The following is a 19,628-nucleotide window of genomic DNA, read 5'->3' as shown; positions in this document are numbered from 1 at the left end:
CGTGATTACAAAGTCACGCTGAACACATTCCCTCCTTGCCGTCCCCCCCCCCGTCCTGCCTCACGTTCCTCCCACTGGTGAAACCCGTCTGTCACCCGCCCAGCCCAGGCCGCCCAAGTCCCGGCGCTGCCGCGACACCCCGTCAGGCCGACTGGCCGGTCCCCTCGGCAGGCACACCACTCACGCCACAGGGATGTGCCGGCCGCGGCTGCACAGCTCCACCTCCTCGCCCGTCATGGTCAGGTAGGTGAACCTGCAGCACGGCTTGCTGGGGCCCTCCGGGCTCTCGGTGGCCAGGTGCTGGGAGGCGATCTCGGCGCACAGCGCCTCCAGCTCGCTCTCATCGTTGATCTGGGGGCAGAGGCGGACCGAGGCTACCTGCCTGACCCGGGAGACGGAACCCCCATCTCCAGTCGGGCAAACAGCGGGCACCGTCCGCGTGGGGGCTGCCCTTGACCGTCATGAAGGTGCACCCGGCACCGGCCTGCCCAGACGTGCCCTGAGTTCAGGGCTGGGCGTGTGGCTGAGGCCCGGCTCACGAGACCCAAATTGCAGGGCTTCTGCTGTTACCATTTGGAAGCAGCAGTCCTCTGTCCCTGGCGTGGCCACGACTGTAAAATGGCACCTCTCGTACTACTGGGGACCCTCTCGAAACCAATTATTGACGACATCACTTGGACACCTGGATTCAGCCTTGCCCAAAGCCGAATCTGTATCCGTATTTAGTTTTATTTATTTATTTTTTTTTTTTAAAGATTTTATTTATTTATTTATTTGAGAGAGAGAGCGAGAGAGAGCACATGAGAGGGGGGAGGGTCAGAGGGAGAAGCAGACTCCCTGCTGAGCAGGGAGCCCGATGTGGGACTCGATCCCGGGACTCCAGGATCATGACCTGAGCCGAAGGCAGTCGCTTAACCAACTGAGCCACCCAGGCGCCCTGTATCCGTATTTAGTTTTAAAAGCCAATCATTTGAGAAACCAAAAGTAGTGTCCCAAAGACGCTGATGTGCATGCCGGGCTCCGGAGGAGACGACCGGATCCGGCCCAGAGGGGCATAAACCTGTAACTCTGGTGGTGAAGGTCCAGGTACAACTGCCCGAAGTTCAGAGCATTTCTTCCCGGTTCGCGCGCCCCAACCCCGGGTAGTGTGTATCCCGGCACCCTCGGAGGCTTTGCCCCACCCCTGCAGAAAGAAGCCTTGCCCGGACAGCCCTTCTGGACGCGGTCTTATGTCCCCTGCCTGCCCCAGGCCCTTACTGCTACCACAGCCCTGGGAGGACTTCTCAGAGCAGTGCCCGGCAGGGACCCCTAAATCCCTAGCCCGTGAGGGCCATCCTGCTTTGACCCTTTAGGCAGTTCACTGTCCTCCCTGTCTCTGCTGGGAAGCCAACCACTAACCCAAGATCCCGACTTCGGTGCGCCCTGTGCTGCCCCGAGTGGTAGCCCAGGGAGGGACAACGCCCGGGCTGTGAGCCCCCCCCAGTTGACGCTCCCCGGCGAGCACAGGCAGCCGGCCAGGCCTGGCTTCCACTGGTGGCTCTGCTCCCCGCCAGCTCTCCTCTCTGAGCCTCCCTCCCTCCTGGCCTCGTCGCGAGGACGTGGGCACACGGCCCTCCAGAACGGGGCCTCCCATACCCGGAGAGCAACCCGGGAGCGCCCCGCGGCTGGGGTGAGAGCCCAGGGCCTGGCCCGTAGCCGGCCCCCCGCGCCTGCGAACCCGGGGCCGGCAGCCTGAGCTCTGAGCGCACGGCCTGCGGGGGCCCGGGCTGTGCGGGCAGACGGACCGTCGGACGCCGCTGTGCCCTCGCTAGCTCCGTGTGGCTCGAGACGCCAGGAGGACACCTCCGTTCCCCACCCCTTGCCCTTCCCTGGCCGATCTCAGGGGATCCCCAGGAGCCAATCTCCTGCACTCTGAGGCCCCAAAACCAAGCTCTTAAAAGCGAAAGTGGGTCGGCCTTAGGAGTTCCCTTCCCGGCGCCTCTGCTCACTCAGCTGCTGGGCACCCTGCAACCCTGCGTCTTTGGGGGGGCCCGTCAGGGCACGTCAGTCACCCCCACTCTGCTGCTATCAAACAGGAAGAGAAGCCAGAGGGCTTCTGTCCCCATGGAGTAAGCCTGCCAGAGACGGCTCACATTCCCTTGTGTTCTCTGGGAGGTCCCAATCGGTCCTCAGGTAGACGCTCGGACCCCCGTGGCACGGAGGCCCAGGCCACAGCACGCCACGGAGGCAGCAAGGAGCCCCGGGGACACTGCCCCGGAGCTCTGCTGTCCCCAGCACGTACTATTCACTTACGCTCTCGAACTTCTTGACGTAATTGTAGGTGAGTATGTCTGCTTCCTGTAGGTCTTGGTCAGGGTCCAGGGGCTCCCCCACCAGGGTCTTCCAGAAGGAAGGCAGGAGGTCCAGGGGAAGAGGGACATCTGCCCGAATTGCAATTCCCAGCAGCTGGCCCAGGAAGTGGAGCAGCTGCTCCTCCCCGCAGGTGATGGGGCTCGGGGTCAGGATGTACTTGCCCTGGAAACGGAGGCAGGGATGGGCAGCTGGCGGGCGCAGGGAGCCGCCGCAGGGTCAGGGCGGCAGGCCAGGAGGGGCGGACGAGGGCACAGGCGCCCCGCTGCCCGCGCGTCCTACCTTGTTCTTGTTGACGGCCGAGCTGGGGCACAGCAGCAGGAGGGACAGCGACGAGCTCTGCAGCTCCTTACACACCTGCCACAGGAAGTGCCGGAAAGAGCCGCCTGTGGGACACACGGAGACCGATCAGCACGGAGACCCCAGCAGCCCGCCTGCCCGCGGGCCCTGTGCCCACCTGGACCTCAGCTCGTTCGCCAGCCCGCGTGCAGCTACGGTGCAGGGGAGAGAGGACCTGTCCAAGGGCGGGTAGACCTGGGGTCAAGTCCCCTGTGCCACTTACTATCTGGGTGACCCCCAGGGAATCACTTCCCGGTGACCCAGTCCACCAAGTGGGGACAGTCATCGAACCGACGTTGGGGGCTGCCTCCGAGGTCCGGAGACCCGGTGCGGAGCCCCACGCAGGCCGCCCCCACGGCTGCAAGCTCACGCTGATCTGCAGGCTTGTTCGGTCCCCGTCTGTCACTCCAGGTTGTACTGAGAGCGGGGCCACCTGTCCTACTCAGCACCGCCCACCGCGAGGCCCAGGTCCTCAGCGTCCGTCCAGCGAGTGTCTAACTGCACGGACCGATGCACGAGTGCTTGCAGGGGGCAACGGGCCACTAAGGGTCCCCTGCTGTCTTTCCAAACGTGCCTTTGGCTTTCCGGCCAACACCTCCCTGTGGCTGGGTCTCGTCTGCCCTGTGCACCCCGTCAGGGCCCTAAGGTCGGAAGCTCTGAGGACAACTGCACGTACACACTGCTCGGTCAGAGCCATGCAGAGGACCTGCTTGGGGACAGATGTCCTCGCTCAGCATCCCCGGGGAAGCAGGAGATTTCTGCCTGCGGAAGCCACCAAGGGCTGGGCCGTGGAGCCGGATGGACCTGGGTCTGAGCCACAGCCAGCTGCCTGAGCTGGGGGAGGCTCTATCAGTCCCGTGGGGCAACACCGGTCTCTCGTGCACTTGCCCTGGATGCGGAGGGCCCGCCGTGGAGCGTGGGCCTGCCACTCCCGCCGTGCTCGGAGGGGCCCCGCCAGAGAGGGGAGCCCGCCCGCCCTTCCCGCTGCGTCTGGCTGAAGAACGGGGTCTCTTCTCTCATCCAGAGTGGGAAACGCTTCCTGAATGTCTGCGGCTCACTAGGCATGGCTTAAAGGGTCACGAGGGAGCATTTTCCGAGCTGCTGTCCCTCATCGCTGTCCCCTAGCACCCTGCCTCTCATGGGACACACGCACGCTCTGAGCCGAGCCCAGCCCTCAGCCGGGGGCCCTTCCTGGGGGACCAGGCCAATCCGCACGGATGGCGGCTCCATGGTATCCACTCAGCACTGATCCCAGGCTTGGTCCCCGAGCCCGGGGGCGGGGGGGGGGCCCTCAAGTCCCTGGCAAGCGCTGTTCCTGCCCAGCCCGGGGGCGAGTCCCTGGGGGCGGCGGCAGTCCTGGCTTCTGCAGGACAGGCTAATAAGGATGCGGCCTTTTTAGTCTCGCTGATGGGGGGGGGGATCTGGGGCAGATGAGGCTAAAAATAACGCCAGGACCGTTCACATCGTCAGCACAGCCCCCACGCTGAACGGACACCCCAGAGCCTCCGGGGGCACACTCACTGGTGCCGTGGACCTCCTCCCCTGTGAAGCGGATGTTGAAGGCGTAGGTGGGGTCGCCGCCACTGGCCAGCTTGACACAGAGCTGAGAGGACGAGACGGAGGCCAGCTGCCGGGCAGCCTGGCAGAAGTAGGAGTTTTCGGAGGCTCTGATCTCCCCTGGAAAAAGACAGAAAGCAGTAAAAGCCTCCAGGCGCCGTCTTCTGCTCTCCCACCCTGGGACACAAGCCTTGCCAGGCCTCTGCCTGCTTCTCGGCCCTCTCCCCGCCCCTGGTTCAGCCACCCTGCCTTCTCTCTGCTCTTGGAATGTCTTCTATGCCGCAGGCACGTGGCCCCCAGCCTCCCCTCTGTCCCCAGGGGAGGCACGCCCCGTCCACGCTCTTCTCTCATTTCTTCCACGCAGTGTGTGTGTTCACAGGCCGTGGCCGCCTCCCCAGGGGCCATGCCCCCCCTCAATGCCGGAACCCCAACTCTAGCAAGTCCACGGCCAACCAGAACATCTCCCCTTCCCACCCTCCCCCACAGTTAGGTGTGGCCCCCATGACAGTTCTCCAGTGAGATGGGAAGGAGAGGCGAGGCTCCGGGAAGCAGAGAGCTCCTTCTACCTCTCCCCTTCCTCTTGCTGCTCAGCATGCAGGCTCACTAGGGGACCCTGAAGGTGGAAGCCACCCGATGGGACAGTTGGGAGGAGGACAGAAGCAGCCAGATGAATGTCTGTACTACCTCCTAGAGGCTTCTTTCATGTGCACGAAATCAACTGCATTGTTTGTCCGATCACGGCTATTTTGCGTTTTCTGCTCTGTGTAGCTAATCTTACCTCCCACAATTTCCAGTGGGTCCAAAGTGATCTCGGGAGCTGCATGGTCAGCTGTCCTCTGCACAGTGGCGTTCAGCACCCGATTCATGACGGTCACCTTCGTGTCATAAAAGATCAGCCCTGAAGGGAAGAACGTGGGAAGAGAGGCTCAGACAGGGCTGCTTTCCTGCTTTCCCTGTCAGCCCTGAGGCCTGGCGGAGGACACGCTGCCCCCTCTGGGTCCACTCTCTCCTGGCATGCCCTCCAGGCCCCTGAATGGGGCGCACGCACACCACGGCCCTGACTTTCCGGGGGGCGGCAATCTGTGAGTATCTGCCCCAATGGTAACACATGAACCCCGGCCTTTGTCATGCCCAGGAACCACCTCGCTGGCAGAAATACATGAAGTACGAGGAGGTTTGCTGCAGCATTTTCTGAAACGGCAAAAAATAAAAACCCAGAAGGTGAAGGTGCAGAAAAGAACATATGCTAGGATACCCATTTTTGATTTTTAAAAAAAGTCATGTGTGTCTATTTGTATGTGAATAGAAAAGTCTGGAAGGACGGGTACTCAGCTGTTAATGATGATCATCTCTGGAATATAAAGGACAGTGAGCCAGAGCCTTCTATTTTTTTTTTTTTAAACAATGGAGCCCAACGTGGGGTTCGAACTCATGACCCCGAGATCAAGAGTCACATGCTCTTCTGACTGAGCCAGCCAGGTGCCCCCGGAAACTTCAGTAAGTTTCATTTTCCAGGGCGTGACTGAAGTAAGCGCTCTGGGCTGGAGGCGCCGAGCGGCTGACCTTTGGCCTCCTTCAGCAGGGCGGCGATGCTGTGCGCGTACACGGGCGTCCGGCGCAGCTCCACCAGGGGCAGGAAGAAGGTCTCCAGCGTGGTGTTCAGGGACTGGAGCAGGGCGAAGCGCAGGCGCAGGCTCTCGATGGGCACGTCTGCAGGGCATGAGGGGCGGTCAGGCCGGGACTCCCGGGTTGTGAACAAACTCAAGTGGCCCCTGTCACCGGGGGGAGGGGGAGGCACCAGGAGCGGGGCATTTCAGGGGGGACCAGGAGGACCCCCGTAGGGGACTTCATCCCTGGGGCCCACAGATGCTGTGCGTGCGTGGCCCCCGGGCTGCCTGAGCCCGTGCCAAGCAGGAGCAAAGGGTGAGGCCCCGGCTCTTAGGGAATCCAAGGGCCCCCTCAGCCTATCTGTAGGGCCACGTCAGGGCTGCGGCCTAGGCTATTTTTAACTCTCAATTTTGAAATAATTAGAATTCTAGGAAGTTGCAAAAATAGTACACAGTCCCGTGTACAGCTTCCCCCAAAGTGACGTCTTATGTCAAGCCCAGGACATTGAGACGCTGCCACGCTGTCTCGTGTGTCCTCACATCCGTCTCCCCTCCAGCTGGAGAGACGGACAGCAGGACGATCTCTGGCCCGTGTTTGCCTTCAAAGTACCCGGAAGAGCAAAGAGCAAAGGCCCAGGACACGCGGCCGAGCGAGGGTGGGCAGACTCCCAAGCCGCCCGTGGCGCACGCGTGCGCAGGCCCAGAAGCCAGCCTGGGGGTCACGTGCCAGCGTGCTGTGACAAGGGTCGCCTCCCAGGGATGGATTTACGCAGAACGTCGGCTCTTGCGTGTGCAGGCGCATTCCCAGCTTTGAATGAAGCCGCGCTGCTCTCTCGTGATGAGGGATAATGCCTCTGATCCCCGCTCCCTCCCGACCCCCGCCTGGCATCTGGGGTGGCCTCCGGGCAGGGCCTGGGTGTAACGGTGGTGGCCGGGGCCCCCCAGCCGCTGCACGCACTCCCGCGCCTGCCTGCAAGGAACCCGTAGCGGGGCCTCGCCCACTTAATGCACCTGCAATCACAGCTTCGTGTCCCCCCCCACATGCTCCTCTCTGCCCCCAGGGCTCACAGCAGGTCCCCCCCACCCCGCTCCCCGCACTATCTAGGATGCCCCCAAGCCGCGCAGGGAGACCGTCCCCCACGGCCCACATACTCAAGAGACAGGCCACTCTGGGGTCGGCGGCATCTGCGGGGTCCAGATAGACCTCGTGGGGGTGCAGCCGCGCGGGCGTGATGGCGAGGTGGCGGCACAGCCGGTTGATGTACTGCACGAGCGCCACGTCCATCTCCAGGGTCCACTTCCTTGAGGCCTTGTGCGCGTGTCGGACGTCAATGCAGGCGCACCTGGGGCCGGGCCAGAAGGGCGAGGTGGGCCAGGGGCCACGTCCCAGCTCCCGAGGACGCCCGGAACACAGCCTCGCCCCGCAGCTGGCGTCCTGGCGCCCAACCCAGGTGGGGAGCGCCCCCAGGAGGAGCGAGCCTACAGGCTGCAGGGTGGGAACGGCACCCCCGACCCCGGGCCCCGCCGCTCGCGCCCACACGGGCCCCCCTCCTGCACGTGAGCAGACGGCGGCCGGCTGAGGACGGGGCTCTGGGGTCCCTGGGCCACAGAGACGGCTGCTTCCTGGGGCCGGTGTGGTCCCAGACGAAGTGCAGCCAGCGGCAGTAGGCTGGCGGCGCCTGGGAGGCTCACGGCCAAGGGCGCGAGGAGCGCCAGCCGCCGGCCTCACTGAAGCCGTGGCCCCCGGGCAGCAGGCAGGGCTGGCACGCGGAGCTCCGGGCACGGGCAGAGGGGTGGGCGGGGGGCATCGCTCTAGCCGACGGGACACTGCTCGCCACCCGAGTGCCCGGCAAGGCGGGACCGCTGCATCATCCGCCTCAGTGACCCCGAGTGAGGTGGAAACAGGAAAAAAAGCAGATGTCTCATGTGCACCCACTTCTAAGTACTGAAAAAACCTACACCCTGAAAATGTCGGGAGACCCATTTACTGAAGCTTTACAAAGCGATGACCCTGGGCGCAGACCCACGGGCAACCTCCTCTGCGCCTGCACACGCCGCCGGGGTGTTCAGTGAGTGTGCCCGGCCTCGCCCAGCCCCGTAAACTGGGGGCGCCAGAAAGGCGGGCAGGCTGCCGGGGCGATGGGCGCCTCTAGCTCCGGAGCCCTGGGCACCTCCCTGGGCCGCATGCCACACAGGGTGCCTCCTGCCAGGAGGGCCTATCTGGGGGCAGGGGCCGAGCCTCTCCACACAGGCCGCGTGGGTCCTACCCGAGGAGTGCTGAGAGACAGCTTCCTCCAGAAGGGGATCCCCTCTGCCGGAGGGTCCCCCCCACAGCCCCCTCCAGGCTGGCTGATGTCACTGGCTGCCGTTAGGCCAGGTGGGGGAAGGAGGGAAGGAGGCGTCAGGGCGCCCATGAGCGAGCCGTCGAGCTGTAACAAACGTGTCACGTGGGAATTCGTCTGCAGCCCAATCGGCAACCTTCCCACTTCAAATGCACTTTCTAGTCCAAAACAGGTGATTCTACTTTTCAAAAAGCCCCAAAGTCCTCTCTCTTACTGGCTTCTAAAATAAATCAGAACTGGTCCGGGGAAGGACTCTGAGCCTTCTGTACAAAATGATGGTGCCAAGCAGCAAACCACTTCTGAACCCTGAACACGGATTTCAAAAGAGCGTGCTCGGGGCAGCCGTTCCTTCCCCGACGCCCGCCCATCTTGCTGCGTGCCTGGGGTGAGCGCCAGAGTGAAGGCACGGAGGTTTCTTCCCGTTTGTAAGCACCGGGCCGGCCTGGGACTCCCTTATAGCTAGAAAGGGGAAACCATTCTTGTTTGGCCCTGGGGACCTGGTGAGATCCTGCCTGGCAGGGAAGGAGAGCGGGCAATGGGGACTCAGAGACAAAGCGGGACGCCAAGGAACAGAGAGTCTTTGGAATGAAAAATTGTCCCCGTTAGGGACTGAAGTGTGTCCGGCCTCCCACCCCCATTTCTGTGTTGAAGCCCTAAATCCCAGTGTGTGACTGTTAGGAGACAGGGCCTAATTGAGTTAAAGGAGGTCCTCAGGGTGGGGCCCAGACCAGTAGACAGGTGTCCCCCTCAGAAGTGGGGCGGCAACAGGGACGCGCCCACACACAGGCAGGGGCGCGTGAGCAGTGAGGAGGTGACCATCTGCAAGCCAACCAGAGGCCTCAGGAGAAACCAACCCTGTTGACACCTTGACTTCCAGAACTGCGAGAAGATGAATTTGTTGTTTAGAACAGAGTTTGTTTCCAAATGGGTTCTAAAATCCACTTTGAAAATTATGAAAAATTAGAAACTCAGTAGGCATTTAGAATGGCAGATGGAATGGCTCCCAGGAAGGATTTTCTTGGGGATGCTTCTGGTGGCCAAAAACAATCTTTATACAAGGTTGGGGGACAACTTCTTACCTCTCAAAGTGAAGGTCATAACCACAGGATAAAATTGCCCTCCAGACACTACGGATGTCTTGTTTGGCTCGGTCAATAACAAACTTGTGAAATCCTTCCAAGGTTAGATACTTCTCCTCAGGGACTGATGGAGAAGCATGGAGACAGTTAGGAGTTTGGAAGAACCTCCTACAGCAGGGGCCTCACTCCATGCCCTGGTGGCCTGGATTTCCAGCAGGGCCCAATCCACCGGCGCCCCACCTCCCGGCCCGCCAGGGTCTGTCACTGGCCACCTCCACCGGCTGCCCAGACCAAGCATGACCCCTGACCTCCCGGGCTCAGCGAGCCACAGGCTGACTTCTCCAGCTCTGCTTGGGCCTTTATGAGGCTCAAGTTCTAATGCCCAGGTAAGTGCCTTCTGGAAGCGAATTTCTAAGCAGGTTTCCAGATCTTTATTTTCCATCGCCATCACCTACTCTTCGCCCCGGATGCATGGTATTTTGGGAGCTGCTACTCTGACCTCCATAAATTCATGGTCAAAGGTGGCATCGAGGCCCTGCCTGTTCCAAACCCCAAGGGAGCCCAGTCACTCAGGCAAAAGCTCGGAGGCCGGTCCCGGGGGCCCAACAGTCTCAGGCCCAAGCTGCTCATTCACCTTCTTGTTTTTTGGTGGGTGACTTCTCTGGGTCCTTCTCATCTGGCTTGCTCTTTTCTGGGGACTTGGGCTTCACAGTTGGCTTCTTCTCACTTAAGGCAGTCCTGCTGTAGACCAGAGCATTGCAATCAGAATTCCTGCGTTCACACCTCATCCTGACAGAGGATGCGCAGAGCCTCACACACGTACTAGGTCAGACTCCCCCAACCACGGCCACTGGTTCCCACGGGGAACAAGGTCAGCTCTGTTCTCACCAAGAAGTTCACTGAGCAAATCAGGAGGACAAACTGATGCTTTAAATGCGGAAAACCTCAAAGAGATGCTTTTCATCCCTTCTATGTCCTTCAGAGTTGCACTAAGCAGCAGTCACTAGCCAGATGTAGCTACTTAAGTTTAAATTAAAATTACAAGTTCAGTTCTGTACTGAGCCACATTTCAGGGGCTCAGGAGCCACACGTGGCTGGTGGCGACTGCATCCGACAGCCAGACAGGGAAACAGCACCGATTTCCATCACAGGAAATTCTATTGCACTATTTACATATGATTAATTAATAGAAAGACACTTTATTTTTCTGATCCTTCAAACAATTCCTCTAGAGGCTCCTGCCAGGTAACACTTTTCTACCAGTTTCAATTTTGAGTTCCCGAGTCATTTGCCTATGTCTACAGAAAATTCTACTAAATACGTATATATATCCGCACATGAAATATTATGGAGCTATTAAAAAAAAAAAAGGGTGGATCACCTGGGTGGCTCAGTTGGTTAAGCGTCTGACTACAGCTTGGGTCACGGTGTCAGGGTCCCGGGATCAAGCCCCGTGTCTGGCTCCATACTCAGCAGGGAGTCTGTTTGTCCTTCTCCCTCTGCTCCCTCACCCCCACTCGTGCTCTCTCTCTCCAATAAATAAATAAAATCTTAAAAAAAAGGAACGAGGAAGTTCTTTTTGTGCAGATATGGAATCACCTGCCAGATTAGCAGTAAATGGAAACAGCAAGGTACAGGCACTGTGTGAGGTATGGGGACATTTGGGCAAGGGCCCATCTGCTTGTGCGTACCCAGAATAGTTCTAGAAGACTAGCGACGTAACATTGACGGTCTCACCGAGGGGGACAGGGAGGCTTGAGAATGAAGGAGAAGAGGAGTGGCTTTTTGCTGCACATGCGTTTGAATGTTGTACTTTTTTAACCATTTAAAATTTCTTTCTTTTTTAGAGAGAGACAGTGAGTGAGCAAGTGGGGGGAAGGTGGGGTGGGACAGAATCTCAAGGCGTGGAGCCCGACTCAGGGCTTAATCTCACGACCCTGAGATCAAGACCTGAATTGAGATCAAGAGTTGGATGCTTAACCAACTCAGCCACCCAGGCGCCCCTCAGCCATTTAAAATTTAAGAAAATAATACACATGCATCAATAGAAGGTTATGCACTTAAATGTTATAAGTGGTGTGTGGGGTAATCACATTTTTTTCAATATGCATTTTATAGTTTTTCTATAATAATTATGCATTATTTGTGTGGTTAAAGAAGTCAGAATTTTTTTTTTTTTAAACAATTCTGTACATTTTGGATGGTTTATGACTTTAGACCAGTCTACTTTTGCCTGCCTGTGTGGTCCAGATCTTACTATACTTATGGATAAAATGAAACGCTCTCTTTCAGTGGATGAAGCCGGGGACCCACATGATCGAGCCACAAAGCAGGGCCAGGGGGTCTGCTCCCAGAGGTACAGAGAGCCTCGCAGGAAGCCTCAGAGGCGGCGGCCCTGGGTGCCCTGCCCGGCCCATGTGCTGACCCCTCGGAAGCCCACCTGACACTGTTGAGCACAGCCTTGTCCTTGGCAGGCGGCTTGGTGATGGGCCGCTTGGTGCTCACCACCTTCACGGGGTGCTGCTCCTTCCCGCCTTTGTTGTACTTGCTCTTGTCGAACTTGGGCTTTGGCACGCCGTATTTCCTCAGGATCTGTGGGGTACCAGAGGGAGAGAGGGGTCCTCAGGATTGCCCCAAGGCGCACCGAGGCCCAGCACCAGCACGGCGGGGATGGGCAGCTACCTGGGTGAGCTGGTCCTCCAGCACCTTTTTTGGAGGCCGGACGTTGGTGAAGAAGAGGTGGAGGAGGTTGCCTGGCGTTTGGGAGTTGATCTGCTCTTTGCTAAGATAAATGTCCGATACTTTGATGGGCTTTGCTGGTGTCAGGCTCAGCATCTGCTCGGAATGGGCACAGCTCTTAAATATCTCCGTGAGCACCTCCCTGGCACCGGGCACCAGCTTCTCACCTGTTGCCAAGCCGGCAGAGGACAAAACAATTCTGCCGTGAATGGGCCACGTCCGGATGCGCCTCACAGCTGCCTGAGTCTCATAAACAACTCATTTTGGCAGGTAGATAACAGATGTTTAGTGGGGATGACGAGCTATGCACCCAAACCTGGTTTCCGCCTTCTGGGCGCACCCCCCCCCAGCCGCGCACCCAGCCTTCTCTCTGCGGTTGGGCATGGTCCTGTGATGTGGGCCGTCTGCTCTCTTCGCGCTCACCCCCTCCACTGGCTGCACAGAAATGACAAGCCTCTGGGATGGCGGACCCCAGCCCTCGCCCTGAGTCATCCATGCGCAAGAAACATGCTTCCACTGGGCCTGACACCCTGTACTCTCAGGGCTACTGATCACAGCAGTTTAATCTACCTTAACACATTTGTGACGGGCAGGTCCAAATGAACAAAAGGATCCGGAGCCTGCAAGCACTGTTGGTACAAAGCCCAAGTTGTCAAGCAAGTTTCACATTATTACAGAGGATGTTTCAAAACTGGCACAATGAACAGGTGGGAAAAGAAAGTTCTCTCAGATGTAACAAAATTGTCCCCGAGCACAAGAAAAACAATTTCTTTTTGTGCCCAAACAAGTGCTCCAGAACGTGGGCCCCAGCGGCCCATCAGGACCCCATCTTCATGCTTCTCGTGGCCAGGGGCCCAGGCGAGGGGTACTTGCTCATCACTCCCTTCTCCTTCCCACCCTCCCCCCCCACCTCTCCCTCCGACACACCACAGCTGCCCCCAGGGCAGGCCCGACTGTGGGAACTGGAGCCCAGAGGCCTCACGGGCCTAACGGCCCTCCAGGCTGGCGGGGGGCAGGGGGCAGGTGTGGGGAAGAGGTGGCCAAGCCCTAAGAGCTGACTCAGCAGAACCACAACTTAGTCTCTAGCAAAAGGCATGTGCCACTAATGTTACCGAGAGACCGAGTACCTTATGTGGAAGGTCTGACTATAACAGGATCAGGAGCTCGGTCTAAATTCAGATTCAAAGTATGAAAAGGCTGCCAGACCATGAGTTATGGCAGAAAAAGGCCCCCGATCTTACACCAGTCCTCCCCACGTGGGCCGCAGAGTGCTGAGGGGCCAAATGCACACTAATAAGGGACTGGGGCCAAGACCAGGGTGAGGAGCACCAGGCAGCCCCCTCAAGGGCAAGATTCCCCAAAAACTCAGTGATCAAGATATGTATTTCAATGTAGTGTTAAAAAAGAGAAATAAAAATTGATACAAAAAAAACCAAACCACCCACACACAAGCAAAATATCAACAGTATTGTGCCAAGCCACATTAAAGCCTGACACAAAAGAAATAATCAGTAATACTGATCCTGTCTTTATTTAAAATTTTACTATTTTATTCATTGTGAATATTTTGCATTAATTTTGACTTCTATAAATATTCAATTAAAGTGCTATTTATCTAGGGACGCCTGGGTGGCTCAGTCAGTTAAGGGTCTGTTTTGGCCCAGGTCCTGATCCCAGGGTCCTGGGTTCGAATCCCATATCGGGCTCCCTGCTCAGTGGGGAGTCTGCTTCTCCCTCTCCCTCTGCCCCCCCACTGCTCGTGTTCTCTAATAAATTTTAAAAATCCTAAATACATGGATTAAAAATTTTGAACACTAGTACAAAATAAAAATGACCACACAAAGTATTGCAATCATAAAAAAAGAAGAAAAATTGCTTTCTGGAGCAGAGCTTGGGGCAAGCTGCTGGCTTCAGGCAGGAGTCTGCTGCTTGATTCTGCTCAGCAGGGCCTCGGGGATGTGACCTGGATGAACGCTCCACATCGTACAAAAGAAGTGGGGACACCAGACAAGAGCCGTCAGAATGACAAAGTGGGGCTCGGTGAAGAGGAGATGGAACGGTTTCTTCCCCAAGAATTAGTGTAAAGGTGGAGGCATTTACTGTCCACAGGCACGTGACCAAATGATTTCCAGCAATGTACTTGGTATATTCTAGCTCCACGGGACAGAATAAATACACCTGAACTTGAACAAAGGGAAGTCTGGCTAGACAAAAAGCAAAATGGGACTTGAATGCAAGCCCACTTTTTAAAAAAAAATTTTTATTTAAATTCAATTTGGTTAACATACAGTGTAGTGTTAGTTTCAGGGGTAGAATTTAGCGATTTGTCAGTTGCATAGGAACACCCCTTCCCAGTGGTCTGGGCAGGCTAGAGCACGGCAGGCCAGAGGCAGGGGCGCCCTCACGGCCCTCACAGCTCTGACAGCTTCCATGAGCCAAGTAAAGAACGTCTGTCCCATCTCCCCAAGGCCCCCTGCATCATTTCCCAAATCTCTAACCCCCAAGAGGGCCCCCCAAAGTTCTTTTCTCAGGTAAGATGTTAAAAATAGGGCATATTGGATACAGAAAGAGAAGACTTTTGCTCATTTTTTTCTGTAAATTTAAAACTGCTCCCCCAAAAGTCTATTAATTAAAAAAAAAAAATCCATAACCCACCTTTAATCGACTTATCATTGAAGTAATCTTCTAACCCTGGGCTCCCCTGAGTATCAAACAGACTCTGATTTACTACAGATACAGTGAGAATCTCTTCTGTTGACATCTCCATCAATTCATCTTCACCATCCAAACTTGACAAACCAATCAGGTCGTTATTGTTAAATAAACTTGCTCGAATTTTCTCAATTTTGGCTCGGGATCTTATCTGTGTGAACAAAGACAAGGGTGAGGGTTGGAGTAGAGGAATGACCTTGTTTTCCTTCCTGCCCTGCCCTGAAGTCCCCTCCTTGTCCTAAGTGTTGTGTGTGCTGCCTGATGCCCATGAGCTGGCCTCCCTGGGAACATCTCTGCCACCCGCCAACAGCAGTAACTCGAGGGGAACATCTCAGCCGGAAATGTCTGTTGCTAAACCCTGACCTGGTCTGTGGTTTTACCTCGATGCCCAGGGAGCTAAAGTCCACGCTCACCTCCGAGAAAGCCCCCAGGAAGAAGGTGCATAGAGTAATGGAAGTGATTCCAGGGAAGAAACCAATCATCGGGTTCTGGAGCTCTCTTGTCAGAGCTCCCTGGGAGAGCGAAGCGATGCACACACATTCCCCTCTAGTGCCTTTCTCTCCATATCCAATAATGGAAGGACAGTTTTACTCTGAGCCTGACTCCCCTTACACAAGGGTGAAGACACAGGATGCAGGATGCCCAAGAAGCAGAGGGGATCTTGAAGTGGAAATGTGACTGGAAAATCAGAATCACCCGGAACAGAATGGCAAGTCTATTCTCATAAGGATCAGTGAAGACCCCTCCTGCTGATGGCAACATCTAAAACAACCCAAGGCCACTCAAATGTATAGCGGTGGGCCTGAGCTGGAATGCACTTGATAAAGCCCATCCACCAGCAAAGGTCAGGCCCCTCGAACCCCTCTGCCTCCTTCCCACACTCAGCAACAAACTGCATTTACTTCATGACATCAGACTTGACATCACTCTTTGAGATGTGACCTCAGACACAGAAAATCAACATCATAAATCATCGTGGTTTCCAACAACTGCCTCAGGGAGCTCCCTACGTGCCCCAACATCACCTATCAGTTAAACCCCTGGAAATAATACTGGAAGGTTTAGAGAGGCTTCTCTTAGGCTCCCCCTTGGGGGGGGGGGGGATTCAAGCCGCTCATGATTTTAGTGATTGCCAAGGTGTGAGCGCCGTTACCTCCACGACCGCAAAGCCTTTGATGGGGCGCGCTGCGAGGGGCTGGTTGTCCAGGGACGTGACGGTGTACATGGAGCCCACGTCCGACACGGAGGCCGTCTCGGCATTGTCCAGCGGCTCCCCCAGGCTCCCCAGGCTGCCCAGGCTGCCCGTGCTGCATAGGGAGATGTCTAGACTCTCCTGGCTGGACACCACGTGGGGCTCCAATACCCCAGGAGGGATGGGCGGCTCGAGGCCTGAGGGCAGCGGATCCACAGAGAGGTCACTGGCTGTCTGTGAGATACCCTGGGAGCTGCAGATGGAGGCCTGACTGGTGGAAGCGGACGCGCTGATGCTCATGGCAGGGGTCAGGCTGCTGGACGTGCTGACCTCCAAGCTGTCTGCGCTGGGGAAGCCAAGGGTCTTCTCCGGCTCGGCTTTGCCGTCACCACCCTCGGCCTTGTCCTTCGGTTTCTTGGGGTCTTCGTCCTGCAGGGGGATGTAGATCTCATCTTTGAAGACCCCGCCATGGGCATTGCAGGCCTTGCGGATAGCCCCTCTGACGATGCCCTCATCCAGGTGGGTGGGGATTCCAGAGATCACCAGCAGGCGGCTGTGGGCGGTGGGGCCCACCAGGGCCTGGCAAGCATCGGCGATGGCGTCGCTGGTCACACCCAGCCCCTGCGGGTCCTTCCTGGTGAGGTGTCGGAGAATGATGAGCAGGGTGAGGGCTCGATGAAACCACAGCATGTCCTCCGGCTTGCTGCCCCCAATGCTGAGCATGGCGGGGTCTGACTCCACTGAGCGGGACGACTGGCGCTTCCCGGAGGAGGAGGCCTTTTCCCGCTTCATCTTCACTTTTTTCCTCTTCGACAGGAGGCTAGGGCTCTGAGGTGTCTGTCCCGGGGAGGAGGATGAGGAGGACGATGAGTCGCTGAGATTCGGGGCGGTTGTTGAGGTCACCCCGCTGGCTGTGACACTCATGTTGGTGGGCAGGGTCACTTCGGCCACCGCCAGGCAGCCTTCCATGAGCGCATGAAAGTACGTAGAGAACCTGCCCTGGTCCGTGGCCGCCGCCGCCCCCGAGCCCCCGCACGCGCCGCCCGAGACCCAGCTCTGGGTCTCCTCATCGTACAGCTTATGGAGCTCCGACTGCAGGGCCATCAGCATGGCCAGACAGGGGTTCAGCTGGAGGGCAATGGAGGAGGACAGGCCGGCAGGGTGCTTCCTCTGCTCCAGGGAGTGCACGGTGCGCAGCAGCTCCGCCAGGAGATGGAAAACAAGCTCCTTCACGCAGGCCGCCATGTCTGTGGTCCACAGGAAGTTTCCTGAGGCAAATACAAAACAGCAAGAGCGGCGATCACTCGTACCTGCCCCGCACCTGGGACTGTTCCTGGAGCTATGCTGTTCATCCCCAGCCCACAGCTGAAAACACAGAGGCTCAAAGGGCTCACGCCTGGCTGGTTGCCCCCAGAGCCTACGGCCTTAACCCCTGGGCCACATCATCGCACGGAGCCGGGTTCTGTGGCTCACCCCAAAAAATCATTTTCTTTCTTATAAGGTTATCAAGTGAGTGGGGTGACAAGTCACAAGAACAGTATTTCCCAAACCTTGAGATGCTTACTATTGGGGGCACACAATCCAATTTTATCAGAAAGCCCAGAAATACACACTGACAAGGTATTCCTTTTTTTTTTTAAAGATTTTATTTATTTGAGAGAGAGGAAGTGAGAACGAGTAGGGAGGAGAGGGGCAGAGGCAGAGGGAGAAACAGACTCCCCACTGAGCAGGGAGCCCAATGAGGGGCTCGATCCCAGGACCCAGGGATCATGACCTGAGCCGAAGGCAGACGCTTAACCAACTGAGCCGCCCAGATGCCCCACGGTATTCCTAACTCCTCTTCCAGCCCTGATTTCGTCAACAAGAAAGGCTTACTGCAGGGCTGGTGTATCCTTGACAGAGAGTGGGCTACAGACACAGAGCCTCTGACAGGCAACAATGGTCAGAATTTCTTAACAGAAACTATTTTATAGTTAACCTTCTAGTTACGGCAAGGGACACTACTTTTCCATTTAAAGTGGCAACATAAAGTTTCCTTTAAAATTCAAGTTGTTTTTTAAGTTTTTTTTTTTTTTTTTTTTAAAGATTTTATTTATTTGACAGAGAGAGACACAGCGAGAGAGGGAACACAAGCAGGGGGAGTGGGAGAGGGAGAAGCAGGCTCCCCACTGAGCAGGGAGCCCGATGCGGGGCTCGATCCCAGGACTCTGGGACCATGACCTGAACTGAAGGCAGATGCTTAATGACTGAGCCACCCAGGCGCCCCTTTTTTTAAGATTTTTATTTATTTGAGAGAGAGAGAGCACACAAGCGCAAGCAGGGGGAGAGGCAGAGGAAGAGGGAAAAGCAGACTCTCTGCTGAGCAGGGAGCCTGATGTGGGGGGCTTGATCCCAGGACCCTGAGATCACAACCTGAACCAAAAGCAGATGCTTAACTAACTGAGCCAACCAGGTGCCCTAAAATCAAAGTTTAAAAAAAGGAGAAAAGAGCTGATCGCCAAAAAACCCAATCAATAAATGCTGACAGGCATGACTCGTAGACATGGTGGAAATTACATAAAGATGGCCTGAGAAGGACTGAAGTTCAGGAAGGAGAGTCTAGAACAACAAGATGGGTCACAGGTTTGTACCAAGATCCCGTTTGTGCCAGACACGCATCTTAAATTCACACTAAGATGCCTGATCTCTTAGGGGTGACGTTGCTTCATGACTTTAACTGGAAATGAACTCATGCTGCTCATGCCATGCAGGCACTCAGAAAGCCATTCAGAGAGAACAAGTGCCTACCGGGTCTGCAGCCCCGCCCTCCGATGCTCATGGGACCTCCCCTCCATTGTCCTTCCTCTGCCATTTGCCATTTGTGTAAGAGGACGGCCTTAGACAGAATTCTCCTCCACCCAGACTGCGAATGGCGGCCCGTGAGCGAAGACTGCCCACGGAACTCTCCCTCCCACGGTGGTCCCCCACTCACCTTCCCTCATCCCTTGCCCAATGTATTTTAAAGAATTTCATTTAGTTGCCAACATTTAAAACCTGGGAAATTCACATCAATATCTACATTACTAGCTTTTCTTTTTTTTTTTTAAAGATTTTATTTATTTGACACAAAGAGAGAGAGAGAGAACACAAGCAGGGGGAGTGGGAGTGGGAGAGGGAGAAGCAGGCCTCCCGCGGAGCAGGGAGCCCGATGTGGGGCTCGATCCCAGGACCCTGGGATCATGACCTGAGCCGAAGGCAGACACTTAACGACTGAGCCACCCAGGCGCCCCCATTACTAGCTTTTCTTGAAATAAAAAGTAATAATAGCTGGCAGGACTGGGGCCACCTTCTCATGTAGCAAGGAGGGACAGGGCTCAGGGACTGACAGAGCATGACGTGGCCTGGACCACTCTCCTATTTCCCCCATTTACATCATCTGTCTGACCCCTGAAGCATTTAAGTTTGCAACATCTTTTCCCCTCCAACATCATTAAAAAATCTCAAAAATATAGGAAAGTTGGGCGCCTCGGTGGCTCGGTTGGGTGTCTGCCTTTGGCTCAGGTCATGATCCCAGGGTCCTGGGATCGAGTCCCGTGTCGGGCCCCCTGCTCAGCAGGGAGTCTGCTTTTCCCTCTCCCTCTGCCTGCCGCTCTGCCTACTTGTGCTCTCTCTCAAATAAATAAATAAAATCTTTTAAAACAAATATAGGGAAGTTGAACTACTTAGACAGTAA

General features: G+C 56.5%; 1 protein-coding gene across 6 annotated transcripts in view; it reads right to left on the bottom strand.

Moving 5' to 3' along the window:
- The window catches only part of HECTD4 (HECT domain E3 ubiquitin protein ligase 4), a 178,441-nt gene that overhangs the window by 4,155 nt on the left and 154,658 nt on the right, over positions 1-19,628 (bottom strand). For 5 of the 6 annotated variants that reach the window (XM_032431524.1, XM_032431527.1, XM_032431526.1 and 2 more), the window contains exons 61-73: positions 15,878-17,184; positions 14,668-14,875; positions 11,956-12,179; positions 11,714-11,865; positions 9,908-10,014; positions 9,274-9,397; positions 7,005-7,195; positions 5,809-5,955; positions 5,024-5,143; positions 4,210-4,365; positions 2,632-2,735; positions 2,293-2,514; positions 185-351 (exon numbers count right to left, since the gene is read on the bottom strand). In XM_032431524.1, coding sequence (XP_032287415.1) covers positions 185-351; positions 2,293-2,514; positions 2,632-2,735; positions 4,210-4,365; positions 5,024-5,143; positions 5,809-5,955; positions 7,005-7,195; positions 9,274-9,397; positions 9,908-10,014; positions 11,714-11,865; positions 11,956-12,179; positions 14,668-14,875; positions 15,878-17,184 — 3,229 coding nt within the window. The remainder of the gene's footprint in view (positions 1-184; positions 352-2,292; positions 2,515-2,631; positions 2,736-4,209; positions 4,366-5,023; positions 5,144-5,808; positions 5,956-7,004; positions 7,196-9,273; positions 9,398-9,907; positions 10,015-11,713; positions 11,866-11,955; positions 12,180-14,667; positions 14,876-15,877; positions 17,185-19,628) is intronic. The other variant, XM_032431525.1, reaches the window with a different exon arrangement.

The sequence above is a fragment of the Phoca vitulina genome, unplaced genomic scaffold, assembly GCF_004348235.1.
Source record: "Phoca vitulina isolate PV1807 unplaced genomic scaffold, GSC_HSeal_1.0 scaffold46, whole genome shotgun sequence".
Taxonomy (NCBI): domain Eukaryota; kingdom Metazoa; phylum Chordata; class Mammalia; order Carnivora; family Phocidae; genus Phoca; species Phoca vitulina.
This window is presented reverse-complemented; position numbering and strand designations above follow the sequence as displayed.